The 23427-nt window shown below is 53.5% G+C and overlaps 2 protein-coding genes across 5 annotated transcripts; both read left to right on the top strand.

Annotated features, from left to right (window-relative positions):
- Positions 1-3121: 3121 nt before the first annotated feature.
- On the top strand, positions 3122-15396 carry HNRNPL (heterogeneous nuclear ribonucleoprotein L). 3 transcript variants are annotated; one of them, XM_069078558.1, is made up of 13 exons: positions 3122-3470; positions 5245-5363; positions 7580-7817; positions 7912-7997; positions 8486-8582; positions 8810-8882; positions 12034-12105; positions 12217-12497; positions 13212-13333; positions 13794-13995; positions 14403-14460; positions 14561-14656; positions 15057-15396. In XM_069078558.1, the coding sequence occupies exons 1-13, from the start codon at positions 3150-3152 to the stop codon at positions 15113-15115; spliced, it is 1824 nt and encodes a 607-aa protein (XP_068934659.1). In that variant the 5' UTR covers positions 3122-3149; the 3' UTR covers positions 15116-15396. The 3 variants fall into 3 exon arrangements, with proteins under 3 accessions (XP_068934659.1, XP_068934660.1, XP_068934658.1); XM_069078559.1 differs by having other exon boundaries at positions 7912-7992; positions 8481-8582; XM_069078557.1 differs by having other exon boundaries at positions 12034-12497.
- Positions 15397-15994: 598 nt separating this feature from the next.
- Positions 15995-23355, top strand: ECH1 (enoyl-CoA hydratase 1). Of its 2 annotated transcripts, XM_069078612.1 has the most exons (11): positions 15995-16112; positions 16299-16404; positions 18950-19136; positions 20013-20101; positions 20800-20924; positions 21034-21082; positions 21338-21402; positions 21485-21555; positions 21652-21723; positions 22068-22218; positions 22994-23355. In XM_069078612.1, the coding sequence occupies exons 3-11, from the start codon at positions 18991-18993 to the stop codon at positions 23096-23098; spliced, it is 873 nt and encodes a 290-aa protein (XP_068934713.1). In that variant the 5' UTR covers positions 15995-16112; positions 16299-16404; positions 18950-18990; the 3' UTR covers positions 23099-23355. The 2 variants fall into 2 exon arrangements, with proteins under 2 accessions (XP_068934713.1, XP_068934712.1); XM_069078611.1 differs by lacking the exons at positions 15995-16112; positions 16299-16404 and adding an exon at positions 18418-18566.
- The last annotated feature ends 72 nt before the right edge of the window (positions 23356-23427 follow it).

Consider the following 23427-nt stretch of genomic DNA (forward strand, 5'->3'; position numbering starts at 1 on the left):
TATACAATTTTAGCCCCCCAGTAATAATTCCAGTGAATTGAGTGACCTTGGGCAAGTCTTTTCCTCTCTGGGCTTCAATCTCCCTACTTCTACATAAAGGGAAGTGCTCCCTTTCATTGGTTACATTGCTGCTAAGTGGCAGGGATGGGGCTGGAATCAGGGTGCAATCTCTGTGTGCAGCATGAGGTGGCGCTCTGAACCCAGGCTGCTTCAGCTCCCTTGCCTGCACCTGCTTACAATCCAGGTCCTGAGTTCCCTTTCAGTCCCTTGGCACAGAAGCAGGTAAAACTTCCCCAGTCTTTTCCATGTAGTACCCCAGCCTAGGGTTGGCCAGAAGAGAGTACTTACTGGATCTGAAGTCAGAAGATCTACCTGGGTGACCACGGGCAAGTCACTTAACCTAAATGGGCTTCAGTTCCCTTATCTGAAAATGAGGGGGCTGGATTAAATGGCATCTGAGGTCCTTTCTAACTCTAGGTCCTTGATCCTAAGGAATCACAGAGTCTCTTAGTATGAGACCATGAATATATTTCTAACAATAATTCATAACTTATTTGGCTCATGTTGCCCTCCTCCCCCCCATTCCACTGAAATTCTATTTTTCCCAAGTTTTCAGGACCTGAAAGGGTTATTACCCACCCAGAGATAAGAGTACATGGGCTGAAATCAATCAAAAGTGAAAACTATGTAATTCAAACACTGGGGTCTCTGAGCTCAACCTCTTCTGCCAGTTATCTTCCTCTACCCCTCATGAGATTTCTGTAGTTTATTTTCACACGCCCATCTGAATGCTGTTCTAGGGACATGTTCTCCAGTCACCTTGATTTCAAAGCTTCTTGGGGAGGAGGAAATTATCTCCCTACCATCCTCTCCTGGCCAGCAAGCCAGGCTAATGCTAACGTTTCTGTGTGTCCAGTTTTCAAAATCACTGTTCTCAGCATCTGGCTGTTGTGAGGTAGGCAAGTCTGCCACTAGACATGTCAGTCAGCTGAGGAATGAGATCAGATGCAATCTTGTGTTTTTTTTTTTTTTTTACAGATCTCTGGTCTATTTCTCTGACATTCCTGCATTCCTGCCCAACAGGCTCTCCAGGGGGGGGGGGGGGGAGAGAGAGAGAGAGAGAGAGAGAAGAGGGGGAGAGAGAGCTCATACTAACACTGTCAGCCTTTAAGGAACCCCTGACAGATGTCCTTTATAACAGTCCCTACTTCATGGGGTGGCCAGGTGGCTCAGCGAGTAACAGCACCGGCTCCAGTGTCGGGATGACCTGGATCAAATCCGTGCTCAGATACTCAGCACCACACCCAGAAATAATAACTGGCCGTGTAACCTTGAGCAAGTTACTTAACCCCAATTGCTTTAAAAAAAACCCCAAAAAACAGTCCCTACTTCTAAGTCTTTGGCATTTAATAAAAAAAGAAGAGGAAAGATAGATGTAATGTAGAATGAGAGAGTCAGAGTAAATCACGAGTTTCTTAACTTCGTGTCCATGAATCTGGGTTTTAAAAAATATTTTGGGAACTATATTTCGACACAATTTTTTTCCTTTGTAATTGGTTTTTTTTTTTAACTTTTATTTTATAGACTTGGAAACATTATTCTGAGAAGGAATCCATAGGCTTCATTAGACTGACAAACGGGCCGATAACACACACAAACCCTCCCCCTGAAGAATCTCTGGAACAGCTAGTAGGGCTCTTCCAGTTCTGCCCTGATTGTTTAGGTTAGAGAATTTCCTCAATCAACTCTCAGTCATTAAGTTCCCACTCCGATTCTGGCAGAAAGGCAGAAGCGAAACAGTGCCCGGCCTCCAGGAACAGCAATGGAGTCCACTAAAGGGAAAAAACCCGTTCGCATGGAAGTAGAACGCAAGGAGGGGGGAGGGGCAGGACAGGACTAGGAAGAATGGAATGCTTTCGTTTTAAAGATGTTAAGAGACGGAGGTGAGACAGCCGGGAACAGGCAGGTGGGGGGGCTGGCCCTCGGTGCTGGGCGTCCTTTTTTAATTGGGGGGGAGGGGGACACCAGGGAGCAGTGAATGAGTGCGCGCTGCGTGTGTACGCACACCTGTCTAGGCGCAGTTACTGGGTGGGGAGGCACCCCTGGATCTTGTGGCCCCGGAAGGGGGGCTGCTTGCCCACGGTCACTGCGGCCGGGCTCACCAGAGGGCTGAATCACCCTCCAGGAACTACGTCCGGATGGAAGCTTGTGAGGGTGGAGAGGGAGGGGCGGGGCAAAAGGACATGGAGCCTTCCGGGCTGCCCCCAGCTCAGACCCAGAGTTTCGGCTACAGAGGGTCGGCTCGCCTAGCATCTAGGCAGATAGGGTTTAGAGACGGAGGGCCTGATTGATCCTCTGGTCTCCCCCTGCCTGCCCCGCCCCCACTTTAAGAGGAGGGAACTGAGGCCTAGAGGCTGAGTAAGGACAAGATCTCTGGAGTAAGATGGAGACGTTATTTTCAGCACTGGGGAAATGGCTCGTTACTGTCATTTTGGACGCTAGCATGCATTTCCTCCCCGCACCCTTTCATTCCGCAATACCCCCTTCTCCACGCCCTTCGACTAACCACGTGACACTCCCCCGCCCGCTTCTCCCAAAGCCTGTGGGGGCAGGTGATTGTGGCCTCGCCCCACCCCCTCCACACTAAGGCACTAATCCACGTCGAGGGTGTCCGGACAGGCAATGGTTTCAACCACTGAGGGGAGGGGGGGCGGGAAAACAAGTCACTCTCGTGCGAGGAAGAACTGGTGGCCCGAAGCAATCAACCTCGAATACAGCTCGATGGATGGGTCGACCAGCCAATGAACGCAGAGGGAGGCGGGGCTTCATCTGCGCGCCGGGAGCAGAACAGATGCGAACTCGAAAAAGGGCCATGGCCGGACCTATCAGACTTGACTTTGTTGCCAGGCGGCAACGCGCCGGGAGCGCGCACAAGAGAGGAGGGGCAGGGAGCGGTGGCCCAGAGAGGGCCAATGAAGGTCCACCTCAGCGGGCGGGGGGGCGGGACTGGCGCCTGAGTGACAGGCAACATTGCCAATGAGGATGCTGGAGGGGCGGGGCAGGGGTGCTCCCCCTATCGGGAGGGGGCGGCGGGTGACGGGCGGGTCCCTCCCCCAATGAGAGGCGGGGGGAGGCGGGTTCGCGCCGCCATGTCGCGGAGGCTGCTGCCCCGGGCGGAGAAGCGGCGGCGGCGGCAAGAGCAGCGGCAGCAACTGGAGGAGCCGCAGGAGCATCAGGAACCACAGCAGCTGCAGCGGCGGCGCCGGCGGGCGGCGGGAGCCATGGTGAAGATGGCGGCGGCGGGCGGTGGTGGCGGCGGCGGCCGTTACTACGGTGGAGGCGGAGGAGGCGGCGGTGGCGGCAGCGAGGGCGGCCGGGCCCCAAAGCGGCTAAAGACGGACAACGCTGGCGAGCAGCACGGAGGCGGCGGGGGAGGAGCCGGGGCGGCGGGCGGAGGCGGCGGCGGAGGGGTGAGGCGTGGCCGGGGCCTAGCGGGGCTGGCGGGCGGGTTGATAGCTTCATTTTGGGCCGGGCGGGCGCGCGCCGGCCTCGTGCCGTTGGGGCCGCGGGGGGGAGGGGCGAACGTTTTCAGGGAGGTTCGAGCCGGCTGGGCTCGCGCTGCGGGAGCCGCCACTGCGCGTGCGCGGGGCCTCCGAGGCGTGTGCTCCTGGGGCGGGGGAGGAAGGATGGTGGGGGATGGCCGATGGTGCTCGCCTCCACAATTTGCGCCTGCGTGCTCTGCTGGCGTGGGTGGCAGTTGGGAGGCTGCGCGCGCAGGCTGGTGGGGGGGTGATGCTAATTCGAGGCCCTATTTTTGCGCCTGCGCAGTAGGTTTGCCATCCCGTCTCCTAGTCTGTCTGTTGGTCACACGTGGTGGTACCTTTCTCTTTTTGTAGCTGACGTTTGTGGAAGCCACGCATGTTGCCATGGTCTTAAATATCCACTAAGTAGCTAATGCCCCCTCCCCATCCCAGCCGGTGGCTTCCTGGCCTCCCCAGTAGAGTGGCAGAGCCTTGGTTCTAGCCCAGGACCTGCCCCTGCCGCCCTTGGTGGCGCTCTCCAGTGTCTCCGTGTTAGTTTCCTCTGCTGATGATGTCCCCTTCCTGCCCGGGCCTTGTGCTCCTTTGACCCTGCAGCCGCCTCCTTCCTGCCTCCCCTAGCCAGTGGAGCAGGCGTGGAGATCAGCCTCCCTGCCAGGCCCCTCTCTGTACTTAGGAAATAGAAGCCCCTTTGCCCTTGTTTTGGACAGGGCGAGATATTAGGGGGTTTCTCTGTTGTTCCTAGTGTGGGACCACTGCCCTTGGAAGGCTAGAGCTCTGTTTCCCCTTGAGCACCTTAGAGGACCACTAAGGGTCTTAGACTGGAAGGGGGAGTTCAAGGGGGGGGGCTACTGACCCCCTTCAGTGGGTGGGCCTGGGCTGCTCACTCTCTCTGAAATTTAACTTTCCCTGCAGACTGTAATTGGCTAATCCCTGGGCTTTAGAGAAGACCTTTCTTATCCTTTGATCTAGTGAGGTAGTTTCCTGCTAATTTCTAAGGCGACAGGTAGAGAAATAGGTTTTGGAGCTGGAAGATCAGAGTTCAAATTCTTCCCCAGTCACTCACTAGCTGTATGACTTGGGGCAAGTTGAACTCTTTTAGCTCCAGTTTCCTTCATCTGTAGAATGAGGAGCTGGACCTGATGGTTCTCAATCTCTGATGGGAATAGCCAAGGAGTGAGCTGGAGTAGGATGGGTGACCTTCCAGGAAGAGTAGGCCTCTGGCAATCTGAGGCTCCCATCCTCCCCAATGTTTTTTAAGCTATGAGATTCCACGGGAGTGTGGCCAAGGCAAACAGGGCCTTGGGATGTTGGCAGTCTGTGAGTGCAGCCTGGTCTGAAGCAGGACAGAGCGCAGGGTTGTCCTTGTATGGGCTCTGCTTCCTCCTCCCTTTTTGTTTTTAATCTTTTCGTAGTTACAGTCTAAGGTCTCCAAATAACTTGTTTCCTCTCAGCAGGCTCCACCTTTAGCTGGAGAAGCATGCTATGTTGCTGGGAGCTGGAGATGGGGAGGGGGCCAGAGAGTTTATTTTATCAGGGACTTTGCCTCATCTGTTTATTTGTCTAAATTATCTTTATTGATGGCTTTTGTCTTTTTTTGGCTGATCTTTTGAATTTGAGGTATTTTGGATTCTCTGGTAGTTTCTGTAAGTAAGCAGTAGCTTACAGGGAGAAAATGAAACAGGGCCTTGTTTCCTTTCCTCAGGAAAATTATGATGACCCCCACAAAACCCCAGCCTCCCCGGTCGTCCACATAAGAGGCCTGATTGATGGTGTGGTGGAAGCTGATTTGGTGGAGGCCTTGCAGGAATTTGGGCCTATCAGGTATGGTGGTGGGATGGGGGTTTGGAGAAATCTTGATGATTTTGGTTTTCTCTTTCCTAGCCAAGTCTGGCTGAGGGTGCTCTGCCTGCTGCTTAAAATCTTGATGTAATCATTTGTTACTCTTAGGAGAGAGTACAGATGAGAAGAGGTTTCTTTTCTGTTTTTAAATTAAGTTTTTTCAATTAGCAAAAACCTCTTCTTCTTATTGGCACCCTCTCAATTGAGAATAAAGGAAAACTAAGCCCTGGTAACCAATAATGCATAATGAGCCTAAATCCCTTATTGGCCATGTCCAAAAAGTGTCACATTGTGCATGCTGAGTCTGTTAGTTTTCTGACATCAGGAGGGAAGCATGGATTTTCATTGGTTCTTTGAAATCATGGTTGGTCATTGTATTGACCAGTGTTCTTTAGTTTTCCAAAGTTGTTTTTATATTTCTGTTATTATCTAAATTGTTCTGGTTCAGCTTTCTTTCCTATGTATCATTTTGTACATGTTTTCCCAGGTTTTGTGAAAACCTTCCCTTCCTCGTTTCCTATAGTGCAGTGGTATTCCATCCCATTCAGACGCCCTAATTTGTTCAGCCATTCCCCAGTTGATGGACATCCCCTCAAATTCCTGTTCTTTTCCACTTCAAACAGAGCTGCTTTACATATTTTTGTACACATAGGGCCTTTCCCTCTTTTCTTTGAACTCTTGGTCTCATAGAAATTTCAGTTTTGAAGGGTATGCACAGTTCGGTGACTTTTTGGGCGTTGGTTCAAATTGCTTTCCAGAAGGGCTGCACTGATTCAGAGTTCTGGAGTTCCACTAACAGGACGTTAATGTGCCTTTTCTCTTCTCTCCCCCCCCCCCCTTCCCACGTGTCATTTATCTTTTTGGATCTACTTGACCAATCTGATAAGTATGAGTTAAGACCTACCTCAGAGTTACTTCAGTTTAACTTTACTCTAATTAGTGATTTGGAGCATTTTTTTTTTTACAAGGTTGATAGCTTAGGGGTAGCTCACTGGGCCTGGAGCCAGGAAGACTCACCTTGGAGGTTTCAGATCTGGCCTCAGACACTTCCTAGCTGTGTGACCCTGAGCAAGTCACTTCACCCTACTTGGCTCAGTTTCCTCATCTGTAAAAATGAGCTGGAGAAGGAAATGGTAAACCAGTATCTCTGCCAAGAAAATCCCAAATGGGGTCATGAAGAGTCAGACATGGCAGAATAAAATTGATAGCTTGAGTTTCTTTGGAATATTCAGCCTGTTTATATCCTTTGACCATTTACCAGTTGGGGAATGATTTTTCTACCAAAGACTGGGTGTCAGCATTCCATGCCAGCAGTTCAACTCATGCACATGATTTACATGGCTAAGTACACCAAAGAGAGAATTGGATTTTCCAGTTTGGTGTATTTTGGTGTTAGGATTCAGTTGGCTTACTAGGTTTGTCCTTTTCAGACCGTGTGCCTTGACTAGTCTGTGTCATCCATGTTATTTCCCGCGCCCCCAGCTTTAGCTCAGCCATTCTTAGGAGACGCTGGTCTTTTTCTGGGGTCCCAGGTTTGGATAGTGGGAGGTCCACTGGACTTGTGGAGTCAGTCGGGTTTGAATCTTGACTGAGCTGCTACTCATGCTTATTTATGGGATCTTGGCCAAATCAACTGAATTCTCTTGTAGGACCTCACTTTCTTCATCTGTAAAATGTGAGGGTTGGACAGAAAGATCCCTAAGACTTTTTCAAGCTCTAAATCTGGGATCCACTGGCTATATGTTTTTAGTTTTGGGGCAGAATTAGTCACCTCCCCATCAGTTAGTTCAGGAAGCCTGTCCACCCCTGAGGTAGAGCTTCTCCTGCCCTCTTGGTGGCCCTTCTCAGTGGTACTAACACAGGCCTGTCTGATGCACTGGGGCCACCTTCCCCACTTAGTGTGTGGTGAATGTTTTACTTTAGAGGCAGTCCTATAATTCCCTATCGCATTTGGAAACTTGATGCTTTTGGGGGCAAAGCGATAAGTTCTAGCCTCAGAAATAGTTTAGCTTCTTATCTAACACTTTCATCTTACAAACCGAAGTCCAGAAGAGTCAAGTGACAGCGTCCTGGCTCCCAGGGTTTTTTCTCCTCGTGTGTTCTGGTGCTCACATTCATTCTGTGGTGAGGCAGTGTCGGGCTTGCTGCCTCCAGACACTGTCTCTGGGAGGGCTAAAGGAACTTCTTCTCTTCTCTAGTTATGTGGTGGTGATGCCCAAAAAGAGGCAGGCTCTGGTAGAGTTTGAGGACATCCTGGGAGCCTGCAACGCTGTGAACTATGCAGCGGACAACCAGATCTACATTGCTGGCCACCCTGCGTTTGTCAACTACTCGACCAGCCAGAAGATCTCGCGGCCCGGTGACACGGATGACTCGCGGAGTGTCAATAGTGTGCTGCTCTTCACTATCCTGAATCCCATTTACTCCATTACAACGGTGAGCCTGGGGGGCCCAACTGGTTCTGACCTGGGAGGAATGGCTGGGAGAATTGTCTGAGTTGACCTCCTCATGTCTGTGTTTGGTTCCTCAGGATGTACTTTATACCATCTGCAACCCTTGTGGCCCTGTCCAGAGAATTGTCATCTTTCGAAAGAATGGAGTCCAGGCTATGGTAGAATATCCTTGGTGACTGGTGTGTGCCTATCAAATCCTTGAGAGCAGGTGGCTAGGGCATGTTGGCCACCTTGGCTTGCCCAGGTGACTTCTCAGTGACTGCACTAGTTGGCTGTTGGGAAGAGGAGGCTGGAGATTGCAGCTGTGGTACTCATTCAGCAAAGCTGACAACCATGCACACCCCACTGAGACTGTGTCCTTATGTACAATATGGGCACAGTTGGCACTCCCTTGTTTTCACAAGATTTTTTGGAGGAGTATTTTCAAACCTTAAAAGCATTACAGGAATGTGAGCTGTTAGTATCTTACACATTACGTACATCAAGAGAGACCAGACTTGGCCATTGTAACTCTGGATCCATTCTGACTGGCCCTCTCAAGTGAGGGCCGATAGCTACTAGGAAATTAGTCTGTTTCCAAGTCTCCTGGCAGAGGGGCTGGTAGAAGGCTGGTACGTTTTCTTTAGTACCATTTCCTTAACTTTAGTTCACATTTGACTCTGTGCAGAGTGCTCAGCGAGCCAAAGCATCCCTCAATGGGGCTGACATCTATTCTGGCTGTTGTACACTTAAGATTGAATACGCTAAGGTGAGTGAGCCTGGAGTTGCTGGCGGACTGGCTGCCTGGGGATAACTCCCCCTGCCCCCAAAGGGTCCTGAGGTCTCTTGGCCTGCCTGAGGGCCCAAGATCATCCAGGATTGGGGGCAGGGCTAGCACCCAGACCTCCTGACTGCTGGCAGACGATGCTATTCCTTGAAGCATTTCAGGGTGAGTTACTGTTGTCTCAGACTGACGTTCTTTTTCTCCGTGTATAGCCGACACGTCTGAATGTATTCAAGAATGATCAGGATACCTGGGACTATACCAACCCCAACCTCAGTGGACAAGGTAACCTTGATGCCTTCTTTTCTCTCACTGTCCCCCTGCCATGCCTGTCAGGCGATTCGCACACTCCTAGGCCGGCCTCAGTGTCATGTAATGCCATTGAACTTAGGGCAGATCAGAGGAGGAAGCAGGTGGTCTCCTGTGGCCACTAGCTGGTGGCTTCTGCTTTGGCACCCAACCAGGAAAAGAATGGGGCCATAGGGGCCAGGCCCTCAGGCAGGAAGCTCATCTGTAAGTTATTCCTTTGTCTGAGCTCCTGGCCTGTGGGCTGTCATCCCTCAGTCACTGGCCCTGGGGATAGCCCCTCTCCTGTCTTGGCAGGCCCTTTGGTCACTGGGCCACCTCAGGGGTGATGCACTGAGCTCTGGAGGAGAAGGGACCTCAGAGGTCATCGGGTCTGCCCCCACTAAGCTCATCTTACTGAAGGGGACACCAGACCCAGAAAAGTAAAAGGATGGTGCATCCAGGGTTCTGCAGAGTTGGGGATTGAACCCAGGCCCTCTGGCTATGAATCCAGAGTATCCCACCATGTCCTCAGGATATGAAGGGCACCTGTAGGCCAGCCTAGTAATGAAGTTCTCCAGCTCAGAAAGGCATGGACCACTTGGGCTGCTTTGGGCCTGGAGGAAGACAGAATAGTCACCACTGATTTCCTCATTAAAGAAGTGGGGGTGGGATGGGGAATGTCTGGCCCTGGAGCCTGCAAGTTTTGGCGCAGGCCTTGTGTCTGGGTGGGGAAGAAGGCATTTTCTGTCCTCAGTTTGGGGTAGAGAGGGGCCTGCCAGACCCCCAGGGCGTCCTCTGCCTTGTTGCTCGGCCAGTAGCACACATGGAGTACGGGAGCAGTCAGCCCCTCATTCACCAAGACTTAGCCGACTTCTTGGTTGGAGAAGGCAGGGAGCGGTGCTGCTGCCCTGGGGGCGCTCCTCCCCTCTGCTGGTCCCCCCTGGGGAAGTGGAGGGGCAGGGCTGGGCAGGAGGGCAGCGGGGGCTTCTCCTGGGGTGCATGCCCCATTCTCCTCATCGTGGTGGGCCGTCCTCTGTTCCTGAGGCCAGCCCCCCATTTGTGATTCCCAGAGTGAGCAATGGCATTACATGAGTTGTGACAGAAACATGAAAAGCCCAGCTTTCTTCTCCAAGGTACATTGATAGAACAGGCGCAGAGCGGCGGGGCGGGAGCCGCCCTGGCGCTCGGAGTGAGCAGGGGTTCGGCAGCCCCCCTGGGGACTGTGCCCTTGGCAGCTCTGCCTCTGTACAGCGCTCATGAACACACAGGGTAGGACCCACTAGCTCTTCTTGGAGAGAACACGCAGCCTCCTTCAGGTACCAGAAACAGCTGCAGATTTGAGCTCACTACATCAAGAACACCACACCGCGCTCCAAGGAACAGCTACAAGCACAGAGACAGAGAGACAGAGACAGAGAGAGAGACTCAACAGGGCGGCAGCCGCTGCTTTTTTTTTTATTATGGTGGTTTTTTTTTTTTTTAAATAAAGTCAAAACCAAACTTTGAACCCACGAATGTACACAGAAGTAGGAAACACAGAACAGAGGTTTTCTCCTAACCAGCCCAGCGGCGCTCTTTTCGGAGAACGTTTCATAAGCCGAAGTAGATTCCAGTGGCCCTCCAAGACTATAGGATCCTCCTCTCCATTCCTCGCCATATTGGTTGTTAAGTTTTTTTGGTTTGGGGAGGGCTTTTTTTCCGTTTTGGTTTTTCTCTGCAGTCATCGGCTGCCCACCTAATACGTACCAACTGGAGATCCAAACCCCAACCAGACCCAACAAGGGTCAAACAGCTCAGAACACACAGCGATGTCCCGGCGCGTAGCTGGGGCGCGTCCCGAGGCACAAGGCGGGCATAGCGGGGCCATGGGCACACTCGCATAACAGACGCGCCAGACACGCACACGGAGAGCCAGCTACACAGGCAGCAGCCGTACCCCTCCACCGCACCCCACCGCAGCACATAAATGTTGAGGAGGCGCAAACACGGAGGAAGGAACACTTTCCACTTATACACCACTATTGGCCACTTTCTGATCTCTGCTGAGGACAGAACATCTGTGAGCCAGTTTTTGTTTAATCAGAAAATTGACTTGAAAAGAAAAATAAATTGAAAAAAAAATTGTAGCGGATTTGTAACGTAAATTGTATTTATGACTGTAAAACCATGTGATGCAGGGTCGCAGTGTATGTTTGATGGGACGCCATCTTTCAGAACTGTGCTAACTCACTGTTGAAGCGTCCAATGGTAAGAGAAAATACAGATTTGTTTTATGTGACAAATGGGACATTGTACTCTGTACTGCTGTAAGTAGCCCTTTTCCATCTTTGTAATGACTGACTGTTGGAATAAACCCAGTATGAAATGCAGCTGGCGGGACGGCAACATTGTATGGCTCCGGGAACGTTCACGCCTTGTCCATGATTGCTCATTTAACGGATTCCTGCTTTTGTCAGCCTCCTTGGGGCTGGGGGGCGGGGGTGTTGGGACCTTGTGTTCTTAGCTTTTACTCCCTAGTGGCCATGTGAGCTGGATTTGGGGACCGTACCCCTGAGTATCTAAGGAATGCCTAGAGATTTGAGTGGGGTTGGGGGAGGTGAGGCAGGCCTTCCAGGGCCCCTGTCTTTGCACAGTTTTGAGATCTCCATTTTTCGCCCACACCTCTCTCCTTTGGGGCCCATCATTTGTCAGGCAATTGGAGATCCGTTAACCATTTGGGATAAAGATTGCCTTTGTACCATTCTTGGCTTCCTATAATCTAGGATGGAGTGGGGATTAAGGCATATCACAGAGGAAAGGGGTCAGAAACCCTCTCTTAAAACACAGGGTATCTGACCCATTTGTAGGATCAGGGACCGCATGCCCCCCTCCCCGCCCCTCCCCGTGTCCCCAAGGCTCTCTGAGCCTTTGGAAGAACTGAGTTTATATCTTAACCGACACAGCGGCTTCAGGCTTCAAGCCTCTGCCCCTAGCCTAATGTGGCCTTAAGAGGAAGCCAGCTCCCAGCATCCCCTGGGACAGCAGGCTCAGTATGGTTTGCCATACCTGGAGCTTTGAGAATTCTCACTACAGGTGCAGAGGCCCCTAGAGAGAGAAAGAAGTGCTTCCTGCTTCTGGATGAAGTTTTGACATTTGTTTCTGTCCACAGGTGACCCTGGCAGCAATCCGAATAAACGTCAGAGACAGCCTCCTCTCCTGGGAGATCACCCCGCAGAATATGGTGAGGGCAGGGGGTTCCCCTCCGTGGACTCCCGTGGCTCATGCGACCCTGCCCGCCGTCCGCCCCGCAAATTCTCACCCGTCCTCCCTCTCTTTCCTTCCCACCCCCCAGGAGGGCCTCACGGTGGGTACCACAGCCATTACCATGATGAGGGCTACGGGCCCCCTCCACCTCACTACGAAGGGAGAAGGATGGGCCCACCAGTGGGGGGCCATCGTCGGGGCCCAAGCCGATATGGCCCTCAGTATGGCCACCCCCCGCCCCCTCCCCCACCGCCTGAGTATGGCCCCCACGCAGACAGCCCTGTGCTGATGGTATATGGCCTTGACCAGTCCAAGATGAATTGTGACCGTGTCTTCAACGTCTTCTGTCTCTACGGCAATGTGGAGAAGGTAATCTAGGGCTAGGGCAGGCAGACTAGCCAGCAGCTAGTATAACAAGCCTGGGGCATCAATGCTAGGGCCTAGAGCAAGGAGTGGAGGCTGAAGTGGGCAGGTTTTGCCTTAGCCCTTGGCAGGGAGGATCAGAAAAAGCTTTGGAGTCTAGGGAATGAGATAGGAATCCTAGGTCACCTTCTGACTTTTTTTTTTTTTTTTTGCGCTTTTGGGCAAAATGACTTAGCACCAGGGATGGGGAGCCTTCATCCTCGAGGCCACACGTGGCCCCCTAGGTCCTCAAGTATAGCCCTTTGACTGAATCCAAACTTCCCAAGAACAAATTCCTTTAATGAAAGAATTTGTTTTGTGAAACTTAGACTTACTTAAAAGGCCATACCCAAGGACCTAGGTCATAGGTTCCCCACCCGTTAGCCCCTTGGGGCCTCAGTTACCTGATCTGTAAAACGAGGGATAGAGTAGATCTAGGAAATGCCTTACAGAATAATCCCTTTTGATTTGGAGGATGGGGGGTGAGGGGGGGGACGGGAGTCACGTGGATGCCAGTGTCTGCTTCTCAGGCATTTTTTCAAGTGTGGGCAGCTCACGGTGGGTCCCCCTTTTCATTTTAGGACAGGCATCTGTGTGCTGTTGGAAAGCAGCCTGCCCAGGTGCGGCCCAGGTGCTTTGGATAAAGCCTGCTGATGGGTGGGGCCCTTCTCTCCTCTGTAGGTGAAGTTCATGAAGAGTAAGCCGGGGGCGGCCATGGTGGAGATGGCGGATGGCTATGCAGTGGACAGAGCAATCACTCACCTCAACAACAACTTCATGTTTGGACAGAAGCTGAATGTGTGGTGCGTCCTGATCCCACCTGGCCCTTTCCTGAGCCTGTGGCTCTGCAAGCTCTCTGTCCCAGGGGGCTATTGGCAGGCAGCACTAAGGAGGAGGGTGGGGCAGCCAAACGAGAGAGGCAGTAAGGGCATAAAGGAGCTGGGCTCTCCTGACTTTGGGGTGGATGAGATGGAGACAAAGTGGGGGCCTTCTTACGGCCCCGGCCTCCTAGCAGTGCTTTGGAAAATGGGTTTTCTTTGCAGGCATTTCACCAAAGTGCTGAGAAAGGGAGGTGGGGGGCGGGGGTGCAGGTATTAGCCATGGCATGCCAGGAGGTTGGCTGCCGAGTCACTGCAGGAAGGAAATTTTTGAGAGGGTGGGTATTGGTACCCCAGGGTTGGGGGTGGGTAGACATGTGTCACAGAGATAAAGGACCAAGATTTTTTGTCTTTGCTCTCCTTCCCTTCCCCTATTCCACAACAGTGTTTCCAAGCAACAGGCCATCATGCCTGGCCAGTCCTATGGGCTGGAAGATGGGTCGTGCAGCTACAAAGACTTCAGTGGCTCACGCAACAATCGGTTCTCTACTCCAGAGCAGGCAGCTAAGAACAGGATCCAGCACCCCAGCAATGTGCTGCATTTCTTCAATGCACCCCTGGAGGTTACTGAAGACAACTTCTTTGAGGTGAGGAAGGTGCTGGGTCTCTCTTCCCCAGCTGGCTCTTCTCCCTGCCCTAAGGGCTTGGGAACACTAGACAGGTGCCTTGGGATTGGGCACACCTGAGCAGCTCTGATGGCCACTGAGTTGTGTAAGAAGCTTTTTGTGTGGCCCAGCCGGAGGTTTGCCAAGGATAATCTGGAGAGGCCTTCGATTAGGCCCAAATCAGGGAGCTGTTTGGGCTGGAGGCTTAGGGGCTCCAGAGAGGAGTAGCCTTGGAGTCACAAAGACTCATCTTGGACATGGGGCCCTCCAAGCTTCTGGACTGGGGTCCTATGAAAACAGCCTAGACCAGCTTGCTGAAAGCCGGTCCAAACCTCGGGACTGTAGAGTCTGCATCTCTTAAGACCCGGTTTCCTTTCTTTGCTTTTCAGATCTGCGATGAGCTAGGAGTGAAGCGGCCTGCTTCAGTGAAGGTGTTTTCAGGGAAAAGTGAGTGAGGGGAGACCCCCGGGTGGGGGAGGGTGCCACCGCTCTTGACTTGAGCTGTGGCCTGGCCCTTTTCCTTCTGACCTTTTTGGTGCTTTGGCAGGCGAAAGAAGCTCCTCAGGCCTGTTGGAGTGGGAGTCCAAGAGCGATGCCCTGGAGACCCTGGGCTTCCTGAACCATTACCAGATGAAGAATCCGAGTGAGTGGCCCAGGCCATGGGGAGGGGAGGGCTGCTCCTAAAAAGCTGATGGACAGCTGCCCAGGGCGGGAGGGGGTACACACCGGGAGGGCAGGAGTTGGCGCACTCTGTTCTTCTGCCTTAGACTGCAAGGCCAGCCTGTGGTTAGGGAGAACCAGGCTCTCAAGTCTGAGAAAGTGCATTGTTTCATCCAAGTGGGAGGGGCTGAGGCCCATCCCTGGCCTCCTTCCTGGGAGTTGTTGGGGCCTGTCAAGTCAGTGGGGGGGCTTGAAGCAGGCCTTGGCTTCCCAAGCTGCCATAAAGTTCTCCCAGCCCTTTGCAGGCTGGGGCCAGGCGAATGCTCTTAACCTGCTCCGATGAACCCTCCCCACCCTGACCTGGTATCTTTTTCTTCCTCTAGATGGTCCGTACCCCTACACTCTGAAGCTGTGTTTCTCCACCGCTCAGCACGCCTCCTAATTGCACACCCAGGACGAGGCCCAAGCAGGAAGCCCACCCTCCTTTCCTTTCTGCTGTTTTTTGCAAAAGTTCTTGTATTCCTTTTCTAATGCTAGTTTTAGTAGAGGCTTAACCATAATTGAAACCCTGCAAGTCTGGAGAAGGGGGTGTCTCCATCTCCAAGATTAACCTTCACTTTTTGAAATTATTGTACATGTGATTTTTTTTTTCCTGTTCATACATTTGTGCTGCCTGCCCCTGTGCTTCCAGCACATTTCAATAAAATTGTTTGGAAAATAAAACGTTGTGGTTATATGACCAGAGTGGTCTTGTATCCTTTATCCTTCCTGCTCATCCTGGAAGCCCAGCTGCAATGTGTAGTCAAGGCTGGGAATCTTGGCTTTTGTGTTTGTGGCAGGCTGGCCATGTACTGAGCCTTGGGGACATAAAGGAGGTAAAGGGCAGTCCCTAGGACACAAGCTGACAGGACAGACAAGATACTGGGATTAAGATTCCTGTAGAAGGGAGGATTTTAGTTCAGACCCAAAGAAAGCCAGGAGGAAGGAGAGGGAGGGTTTTGTTCATGAAACAGCCTGGAGGCCACTATCACAGGATCAGTATGTTTTGGGGAGTATGGTGTAAGCAGCCAGGTAATGTGTAGGGGGCAGGTTAGGACAGGCTTTGGAGGCCACAGAGAGAGTGGGTGTGTGTGTGTGGGTGTACACCTGTAATGGGAATGTAAATTTTAAAGATCTTTCCTGCCACTAGGCTAAAGTGCACCTGGAGCCTGGGGTGGGAGACCTGTTTTCAGAAGATACTTTTTGATTGGCCAGTGGGTCAAGAAAGTTGTTACATTCTCTGAGCCTGGAGAAGGCTATATAAGCCCTGATTTGAGGCTTTGTTTTGGGACTCACTTTGAGAAGTGTTGTGTGATTTGATCTGGATTCTGAGAAGCCGTTGTTGAGAGCCCCACCTCGGCTTCGAAAAACCCAGATTTTGAAACTCAGATGTTGACTGGGTATGGATGTAATGGTTGGACAGTTTGAAAACTGTCTACTTGATCTGTCTCTCCGTCTTGATAATTCTGTCAGTATATTCTGAAGTTCGGGGTGCTGACCTTTTTCCCTCGAACTAGGTAAACAATACATATTTGACTGATTAAGCTTGTTAACCCATTTTGAGTTGCTTTCCTTTATCAAAGCAGATCCAAGAACCTGTGGTGACAGCAACTCTGGGGACGCTGGCATGCTTGCTGCTACAACACCATATAAATTTCCTGTGAATTTCATATGAATTTCCTGTGGCTGAATGTAAGAGGGATTAGAGTGGGGAGAGACTCCTCAGCAACTATAAGTGATCCAGGGGTGAGGTGATTGGGGCCTGCTCCTCAGTGCTGGCAGTGTCAGAGAAAAAGGGGTATTTGGGAGATAGGCATTGACAACAGCTTGGATATGGGGGGGGGGAGAAGTCCAGAGTGACCCCTGGGTTGGTGGAGTTTGAGGGACTGAGGATGATGTTGCCCCCTATAGTAACAGGCAAGGTAAGTGGATTTGTGGGGAAAGAATGAGTTTTGGACAAATTTTAAATGTCTATTGGACAGCCAATTTGAGCTTTCTGAAAGGCAGTTGCGATAGTGAGATGAGTAAACAGAGGTTGGGGCAGGAAGGGGTAGATTTTGAGAATCATCAGTATAGAGAATGGTCATTAAAGCTGTGGGAGCTGATGAAAGCACCAGATAAAGCAATATAGAGGGAGAAGAAAAGGCTGTCCAGGACAAAGTCTGAGGGATACCTATGTTAGAGGCCATGATTTTGAAGAGGACACAGCAAAGGAGACAGAAAGAGCAGGGAGACTGTCAGAGAAGGAGAAAGGAAGAGAGACAGAGTACTAAGAGAGGAGTGATCCACAGTGTCAAAGGCCACAGAGGGATTAAGGAGAATGAGGACTGAGAAAAGGCCACTGGATTTGATGACAAAGAGATCACTGGTCACTTTGGAGAGAGCAAAGAAGCAGCCAGATTCTCAGGGTTAAGACGAGGGTGAAGGCAGCTTGGGATGTAGATGGCCTTTCTGAGTTTAGCCTCAAAGGGCAGAAGAGAAATAGAATGATAGCAAGGAGAGAAGGATCATGTGAAGTTTTTTTCAGGATGTGGGAAACCTGTTTCTAGGTAGGAGGAAATGAGCCAGTAGAGAGGGAGAGAAGTGAATAAGTGAGGAGGGGACAGCTAGGTGGCACAGTGAGTAGAGCACCTTGGAGTCAGGAGGACCTGAGACACTTAACACAAAAACTAGTGTGATCTTGGGCAAGTCACTTAACCCCAATTGCCCTTCCCCCTCTCCCCCCCAAAAAGAAAGAGAGAAATGAGGGGATAACCACACTGGGTGCTTGGGAGGTTTGAGGGGTAGCTGATGCCCTGGGGACACCTACCACCAGGATTCTGATTGGGTGGTGGCTATGAGAACCCCAAAGGAAGAGGGAAGGGGGGAAACCTAGAGGTGGCCATGGAAAGTATTCCAAGTGTGCTCCTTGAACAGTGAGCCCAGGAGAATCAATGCAGGTGAGCCAGGACTGGAAAGGGAGTGGGAGATAAAGCAATGGAGGACAAAGGGAAGTTTCCAGAGGGCACAGTGGAGGGGATGGCTGGAGCTGGGGGCTGAGGTCCTCCAGGGGCAAGGCTGTCCATCACAGAGAGGGCCGGAGGAAGCTGGACATGGGCAGCACAAGATGGAAGGCCCAGTCAGATGGGCCTGGGGCAGCTGGAGGCGCTCAGGCGCCGCTCCGCCCTCCCCACCCTCCCCTCCCTTTTTCCTTCCTTCCCCCTGTTTTCCTTCTTTCCTGCCCTCCCTTTCTTCCCTCCTTCCTTTGTTTCTGCCCTCTCCCCCTACGGCGGCGGTCTCTAGGCGGAGGTGGGGTGGGGGCGGGGCTCCCGTCCCCAGGCCCCGCCCATTAGGCGCCGCGGATCCGTCCGGGCCTCATTGCGACTTCGGCTCGGCTCGCGCAGTCCGGAGGCTTGACCTTTCACCCACTTTAGCGTCCTTCCCCAGCATCGGGAGCTGACCCCCTCCCCCAACCCTGCTCCCCTCCTCCCCCTCCCCCGCCAGGCCGCATTCCGCCCTCCAGCCCTTGGCCTGGGGCCGTCCGAGAACAGCCCCGGGCGGGCCCCGCCCCCGCTGGCCCGCCCTCATTTTCGCCTGCCCTCACTCGCCATGGCGGCACAACGCCTTCGGGGAGGGCTGATGGCCGGGGAAACAAGACAGCTCCCTGCCCTTCCTCAATATGGCGGCGACGCCCCGCCCCGCCCCGCCCGGCCCCCGGGCACCGCCCTCACCCAAGATGGCGGCGTCTCTAAAGTGACCACGGGGCCCCGCCCTCCTCCAATATGGCGTCTTCCCCCGTCGAAGTCTAGCCGTTGTAGTCAGGATGGCGGCCTCGACCTCAGCTTCCCGCGGGCTCCGGAGCCTCCTGCTGCGGCGTGAGTCCCGGTCCGCGGGCTCTGGGTGGAAGCCCGGGGCGGCAGGCGGGCGAGGAAGGGGCGAGCCCTGCCCCCACCCGCTGACGGCTCCCACCCCGCGACCTTTCCCCTACTTCGTGCCCTCCATTCCCCAGGCGTGATCTCTCACCCACTTGAGGGCCCTTTTCCAGCCTCTGCAGCTGCAGCTCCCAACTCAGGCCTGTCCTGGTCTCCCCGGAGCCCCCCCCTCCCCCTGCCTCTAGGCCTCCCCTTCCCCCACCCCTCTATTAGTCTCCCTAGAGCCCCCTCCCATTTTCTTGCCCTTACCCCCCCTCCCCCAGCCCCACCTGTTTTCGTGAAATTTAGGGTAACTGGAGTCTCTCTCTGCCCTCCCCCAAACCTAGGACTGGTGTCCCGCCATGTTCCCCAGTTCAGCTTTCGCCCCATGAGTTCCTCTAAGAAGCTTGCTGAGTCCCAGGCAAAGGAACATGACTATGAGTCCCTCAAAGTGACTGAAGCTGGGAGCCATGTCCTACACGTTCAGATAAACCGGCCCGAAAAGAGGAATGCCATGAACAGGGCATTCTGGAGGTCTGCACAGAGGGGGAAGCTGGGAGGGCTTCCTGGCAGGGGAGGCCAACTAAGTCTGTCGTGTCTGAGACCCTCCAGTGACCTGGGCCTTGGTTCATTCATTCAGCATTTAGTAAACAAATAATTCCCTGTGCCTAGCATTGTGCTGGGCTGGGGTGGAGCAAGTTAGCATAGAAAACCCTTCCCAGTATGGGCCAGCTCTCTGTCACTCAGAGGGTTAGCTGAGAACCAGGACCCAAGCCCAAGGGATTCTGACTCCAAGGCCGGCTCCTTATGCATTTGGCTACCTGGTTGTGTTATAGAAGACCAGGTGTCTTCACTTAGGCAGTAAGTGTGCCATGGGGTGGGGGGGGGCAGGAAAGATGCTTTAAAGGCTGGGTAAGAATTGGGGCAGCCACTAGGAGGAGGGGAGATCACAGGACAGCAGGTTGGGGAAGGTGGGATAGATAGCCCAAGCAGAGGAAGGTGGGATAGCCCAAGCCCAAGCAGAGGGAGGTGGGATAGCCCAAGCCCAAGCAGAGGAAGTGAGACCCAGAAAAACATGAGGTGTCTGATTGAGCTGTACAGGGAGCAGGCAGCAAGGAAATCCCTGAGAATCTGTGGGGCAGTCAGGCCCAGAAGTCACCTCGTTCAGGAAGAGGTTGTCTGGGTAAGGTGTTCTCAGGTGGTGACCTTGGGGAAAGGCTTGATCAGGCATTTTAAAATAAGTTCCTACTGTGTGCCAGGCTCTGTGCTAGGTGCACAGGGGGACCTGTGAGGGAGAGAAAAGACTAGGCATTGGCAGAAGGGAAATTGGGGCACGAACTAAGGGGGGCTGGCCTACAGTGGCTCCAGCCGGGGCTGTCTCCCAGCCCTGACCTGGCCCTCTCTTCGCAGGGAGATGGTGGAATGTTTCAACAAGATTGCTCAGGACCCCCAGTGCAGGGCTGTGGTGTTTTCCGGATCTGGAAAGATGTTCTCCTCAGGTATACCCAGAACCCTCACTGGCCCCGGGCCTGGAGAACCACCCCTGGGCACAGGCTTCTGGCCGGGACTGCCCTCTCTTACTCTCCTTCCCAAAGCTCAGAAGGGCCCCCTCCAAGCCCTCTGCTTCTCGGGATGAGCCCCTCTCCCAGCCTGGGGCTCCTTGGAGCCATTCCTGCCCTGGGGGTCTCCCCCCTCATTTTACCGAGGGAGAAACTGAGGCCTAGACGAAGAAAGTGGTCGTGTGCCATGGTCACAGGTAGCAACCCCGGGTTTTGAACTCAGGGCCTCTGACTCCCAGGTTCTGCGCCCATCACTTGAGCCTGTGCCTGGATTGCAGAGCGTGCCCTGGCAGGGGGAGGGACCCACTCTTCATTCCCATTTTCTGTAGTTTGGAGTGATAATGTTATAGTTACGGCTGGAAGGGACCTCAGAAAATGCCAGTGAGTGATTTCTGATAGTGCACAGTCATCTGGTTTGTTAAGACTTTTAAAGTGCCTTCTTCACAATCCTATCAGGGTAGGTATAGGTATGAGTGAAAATACTATGCCCATGTTACGGGTGGGCAAACTGAGGCACAGGGGTCATGCAGCCAGTGTCAGAGGTTGGATTTGAACCAGGATCTCCTGACTCTGAGAAGTTGTGGGGTGTGGAGAGGCAGGTTTGGGGGATGTAGTTCCTGTCATCCCTCACCCTCCAGGCATCGACCTTTTTGATATGAGTGAAGAGCTGATCCAGCCTCAAGGGGAGGACACAGCGCGGTCCAGTTGGTATTTACGCCAGTGTATCGCTAAGCACCAGGAGACCTTCAATGTTCTTGAGAAGGTGGGATTGCCCTCTGCCCCAGACTCCCAGCCCCACCCTGTGGTGGTGATTGGGTGAGGGTCATGGGCAGCTCCCTTGGCCCATCCCTGACCCCCTCGATCCCTTTCAGTGTCCCAAGCCGATCATCGCAGCTATCCATGGTGGTTGCATTGGGGGAGGTGAGTCTGGGGGGACCTCCTCAGCCCCTGGCCCAGGACCCTGAGCCCCCTCTGGCTCCAGTCACTTGACAGAAGGGGGAGGGACTTAGTGAAGGCCACGGTTGCAAGGGCCCAGAGGCAGGGTCTTTCTCCCCCCAAATCCAGGGCCCTTTTCACACCCTACCACTCCATCCCCAAAGAGTCATTTTTTTGGTGGCCTTTTTTTTGGTCATTTATTTTGGTAATTTCTTGAACCTTTTTGCCTTTGCCTTCCAGGAGTAGACCTCATCACTGCCTGTGATATCAGATACTGTGCCCAGGATGCCTGGTTTCAGGTGAAGGTGAGTAGAGGCTCAGGCCAAGGGAACCCCTGGGTAAGTGACTGTGGAAGGTCCAGCCCCTTTCCTCTCATCTCGCACACAGGAGGTGGACATTGGTCTGGCTGCAGATGTGGGGACACTACAGCGTCTGCCCCGGGTCATAGGGAGCCGAAGGTGTGGAGGGCAGGCAGCAGGGCTTTGGGGAGGAGGGAAAAGGGAGGGGTGCATTCAGGGTCAGAATCTCACTAAGGTCAATGTCCCCTTCTCCAGCCTGGTGAATGAATTGGCCTTCACTGCCCGAAAGATGATGGCTGATGAAGCTCTGAGCAGTGGGCTGGTCAGGTAAACCCCCCAGACCTCGCCCTCCTTGGTGCCCATTCCAAGAGGGCATTTCAGAATTCCATATCTAGGGAGGGGACTCAGGAGTGCCCAGCTCCCATCCATGACCTCAGTAAGTCTGGGTCCTGGGCATTGGCTTTGGGCTCCAGACGCAGCTTCTGTATCCCCTCCTAGGGGATCCCCCCAGGCCCATTGAGAGCCTGGACACCGGGCCGCCTGGACCCTTCTCAGCCAAGGCCTTGAGGTCCTGGTCTTCCTGAAGAGAGACACGTCCTCACTACCCACTCCCCTACACTCCTGTGGGGCCGTAGGCTTGGCTGATTTGGGTCCTCTCTGCCTGTCCTTAGCCGCGTGTTTCAGGACCGTGAGTCCCTCCTGGCTGCAGCCTTTACTCTGGCCAACGAGATCTCCAGCAAAAGTCCTGTTGCTGTTCAGGGCACCAAAATCAACCTGCTCTACTCCCGTGACCACTCTGTGCCTGAAAGCCTTAACTTCATGGTGAGTGCCTGCACACTGGCCTCTCAGCCAGCACCGCAGTGCGGTGACCCCTTCTCCTGACGGCTCTCCCCTGCTGCCGGGGCACTTCCCAGGGTTTGTCAACCCCCTACTGTGTGCCGGGCATGAGGGCATGAAGAGGAGACAGGAGGCAGCAGCATGCAAATGGCCATGGACAAACAGGGCCTGGACTGGAGAATGCAGGGGGTGGGGAAGGCTTCCTGGAGAGGGTGGGATTGGAGCTGGGCTCCCTGCTCGGTGGCCAGGATGCAATAGGAAATCCTCTGGCTTTAAACCTTGGGGAGCCCCAGCCGCTCTTAGGGAGGAGTCCAGGAGGGGAGTGCAGGGCATGACCCCCCCACACACACACTCTGAAGCACTCCCCCTTCTCCTGATCAGATCCCTGCACCTGCTCCCTTGTCCTCTCCTGTGTGGTTTCCCCAGCAGCCTGGACTCTCCTCCCCTGGGTCCCAGCCATCCAGCTCAGGCCTCCCTGCCTCTGCAGGAGGTGCAGCTAGGGGGCACCATAGTGCACAGAGCCAGAGGGATTCATCTTCCTGAGTTCAAATTCAGCCTCAGACTCTTCTGAGCTGTGTGACCCTGGGCGAGACACTCCACCCTGTTTGCCTCAGTTACCTCCTGTGTAAAATGAACTGGAGAAGGAAATGGCAAACCCTTCCACTGTCTCTGCCATAAAACCCTAGCTGGGGTCACCAAGAGTCAGACAGGACTGAACTGCCTTCTGATTGGTTTCTGCCCTTCTCCCTCCTCTCTCCAGGCTAGTTGGAACATGAGCATGCTGCAGACTGAAGACATAGTCAAGTCAGTCCAGGCCGCCTTGGAGAAGAAGGACTTGAAGAGCATCCCCTTCTCCAAGCTCTGAGTCCCCCTCCCCCCAGTGATCTTAGAGGCCCTGCCAGGGCCCCTCACCCTGTTGCAGATGGCTTTGTAACTCACAGCATCCTTTCTCGGAAGCTTGTCTGGCCCCCTTTCATGGTGGGGCCCACCTGCCCAAGGTTACGCAAGGCAGAGTTTGGGGAGGAGATGGAGACTGGAGCTGCACCCCCCCCCCCCAGAAGGGTATGCATGTGTGGTGGGGCTAGGGGACGACCTGTCTGTAATAAAGTCCTTCTGTGAACACAGTGACTCCTGGTGTGCTGAAGGAGGGGCTGGGAGGGGCCCAGACGGTAGAAGTCAGACACTTTGGCTGGC

Source organism: Petaurus breviceps, unplaced genomic scaffold, assembly GCF_028583685.1.
Source record: "Petaurus breviceps papuanus isolate PSGF00001 unplaced genomic scaffold, PetGlider_PUasm1.0 91041, whole genome shotgun sequence".
NCBI classification, from domain to species: Eukaryota; Metazoa; Chordata; class Mammalia; order Diprotodontia; family Petauridae; genus Petaurus; species Petaurus breviceps.

Coding starts and splice junctions, on each gene's coding strand:
- HNRNPL (XM_069078557.1), top strand. CDS start 3,150: ATGTCGCGGAGGCTGCTGCCCCGGGCGGAGAAGCGGCGGCGGCGGCAA. Junction 5,364..7,579: donor CAGGAATTTGGGCCTATCAG/GTATGGTGGTGG, acceptor TCTCTTCTCTAG/TTATGTGGTGGTGATGCCCA. Junction 7,998..8,485: donor GGAGTCCAGGCTATGGTAGA/ATATCCTTGGTG, acceptor ACTTTAGTTCAC/ATTTGACTCTGTGCAGAGTG.
- ECH1 (XM_069078611.1), top strand. CDS start 18,515: ATGGCGGCCTCGACCTCAGCTTCCCGCGGGCTCCGGAGCCTCCTGCTG. Junction 20,925..21,033: donor CCTTCAATGTTCTTGAGAAG/GTGGGATTGCCC, acceptor GATCCCTTTCAG/TGTCCCAAGCCGATCATCGC. Junction 21,556..21,651: donor CGGGTCATAGGGAGCCGAAG/GTGTGGAGGGCA, acceptor CCCCTTCTCCAG/CCTGGTGAATGAATTGGCCT.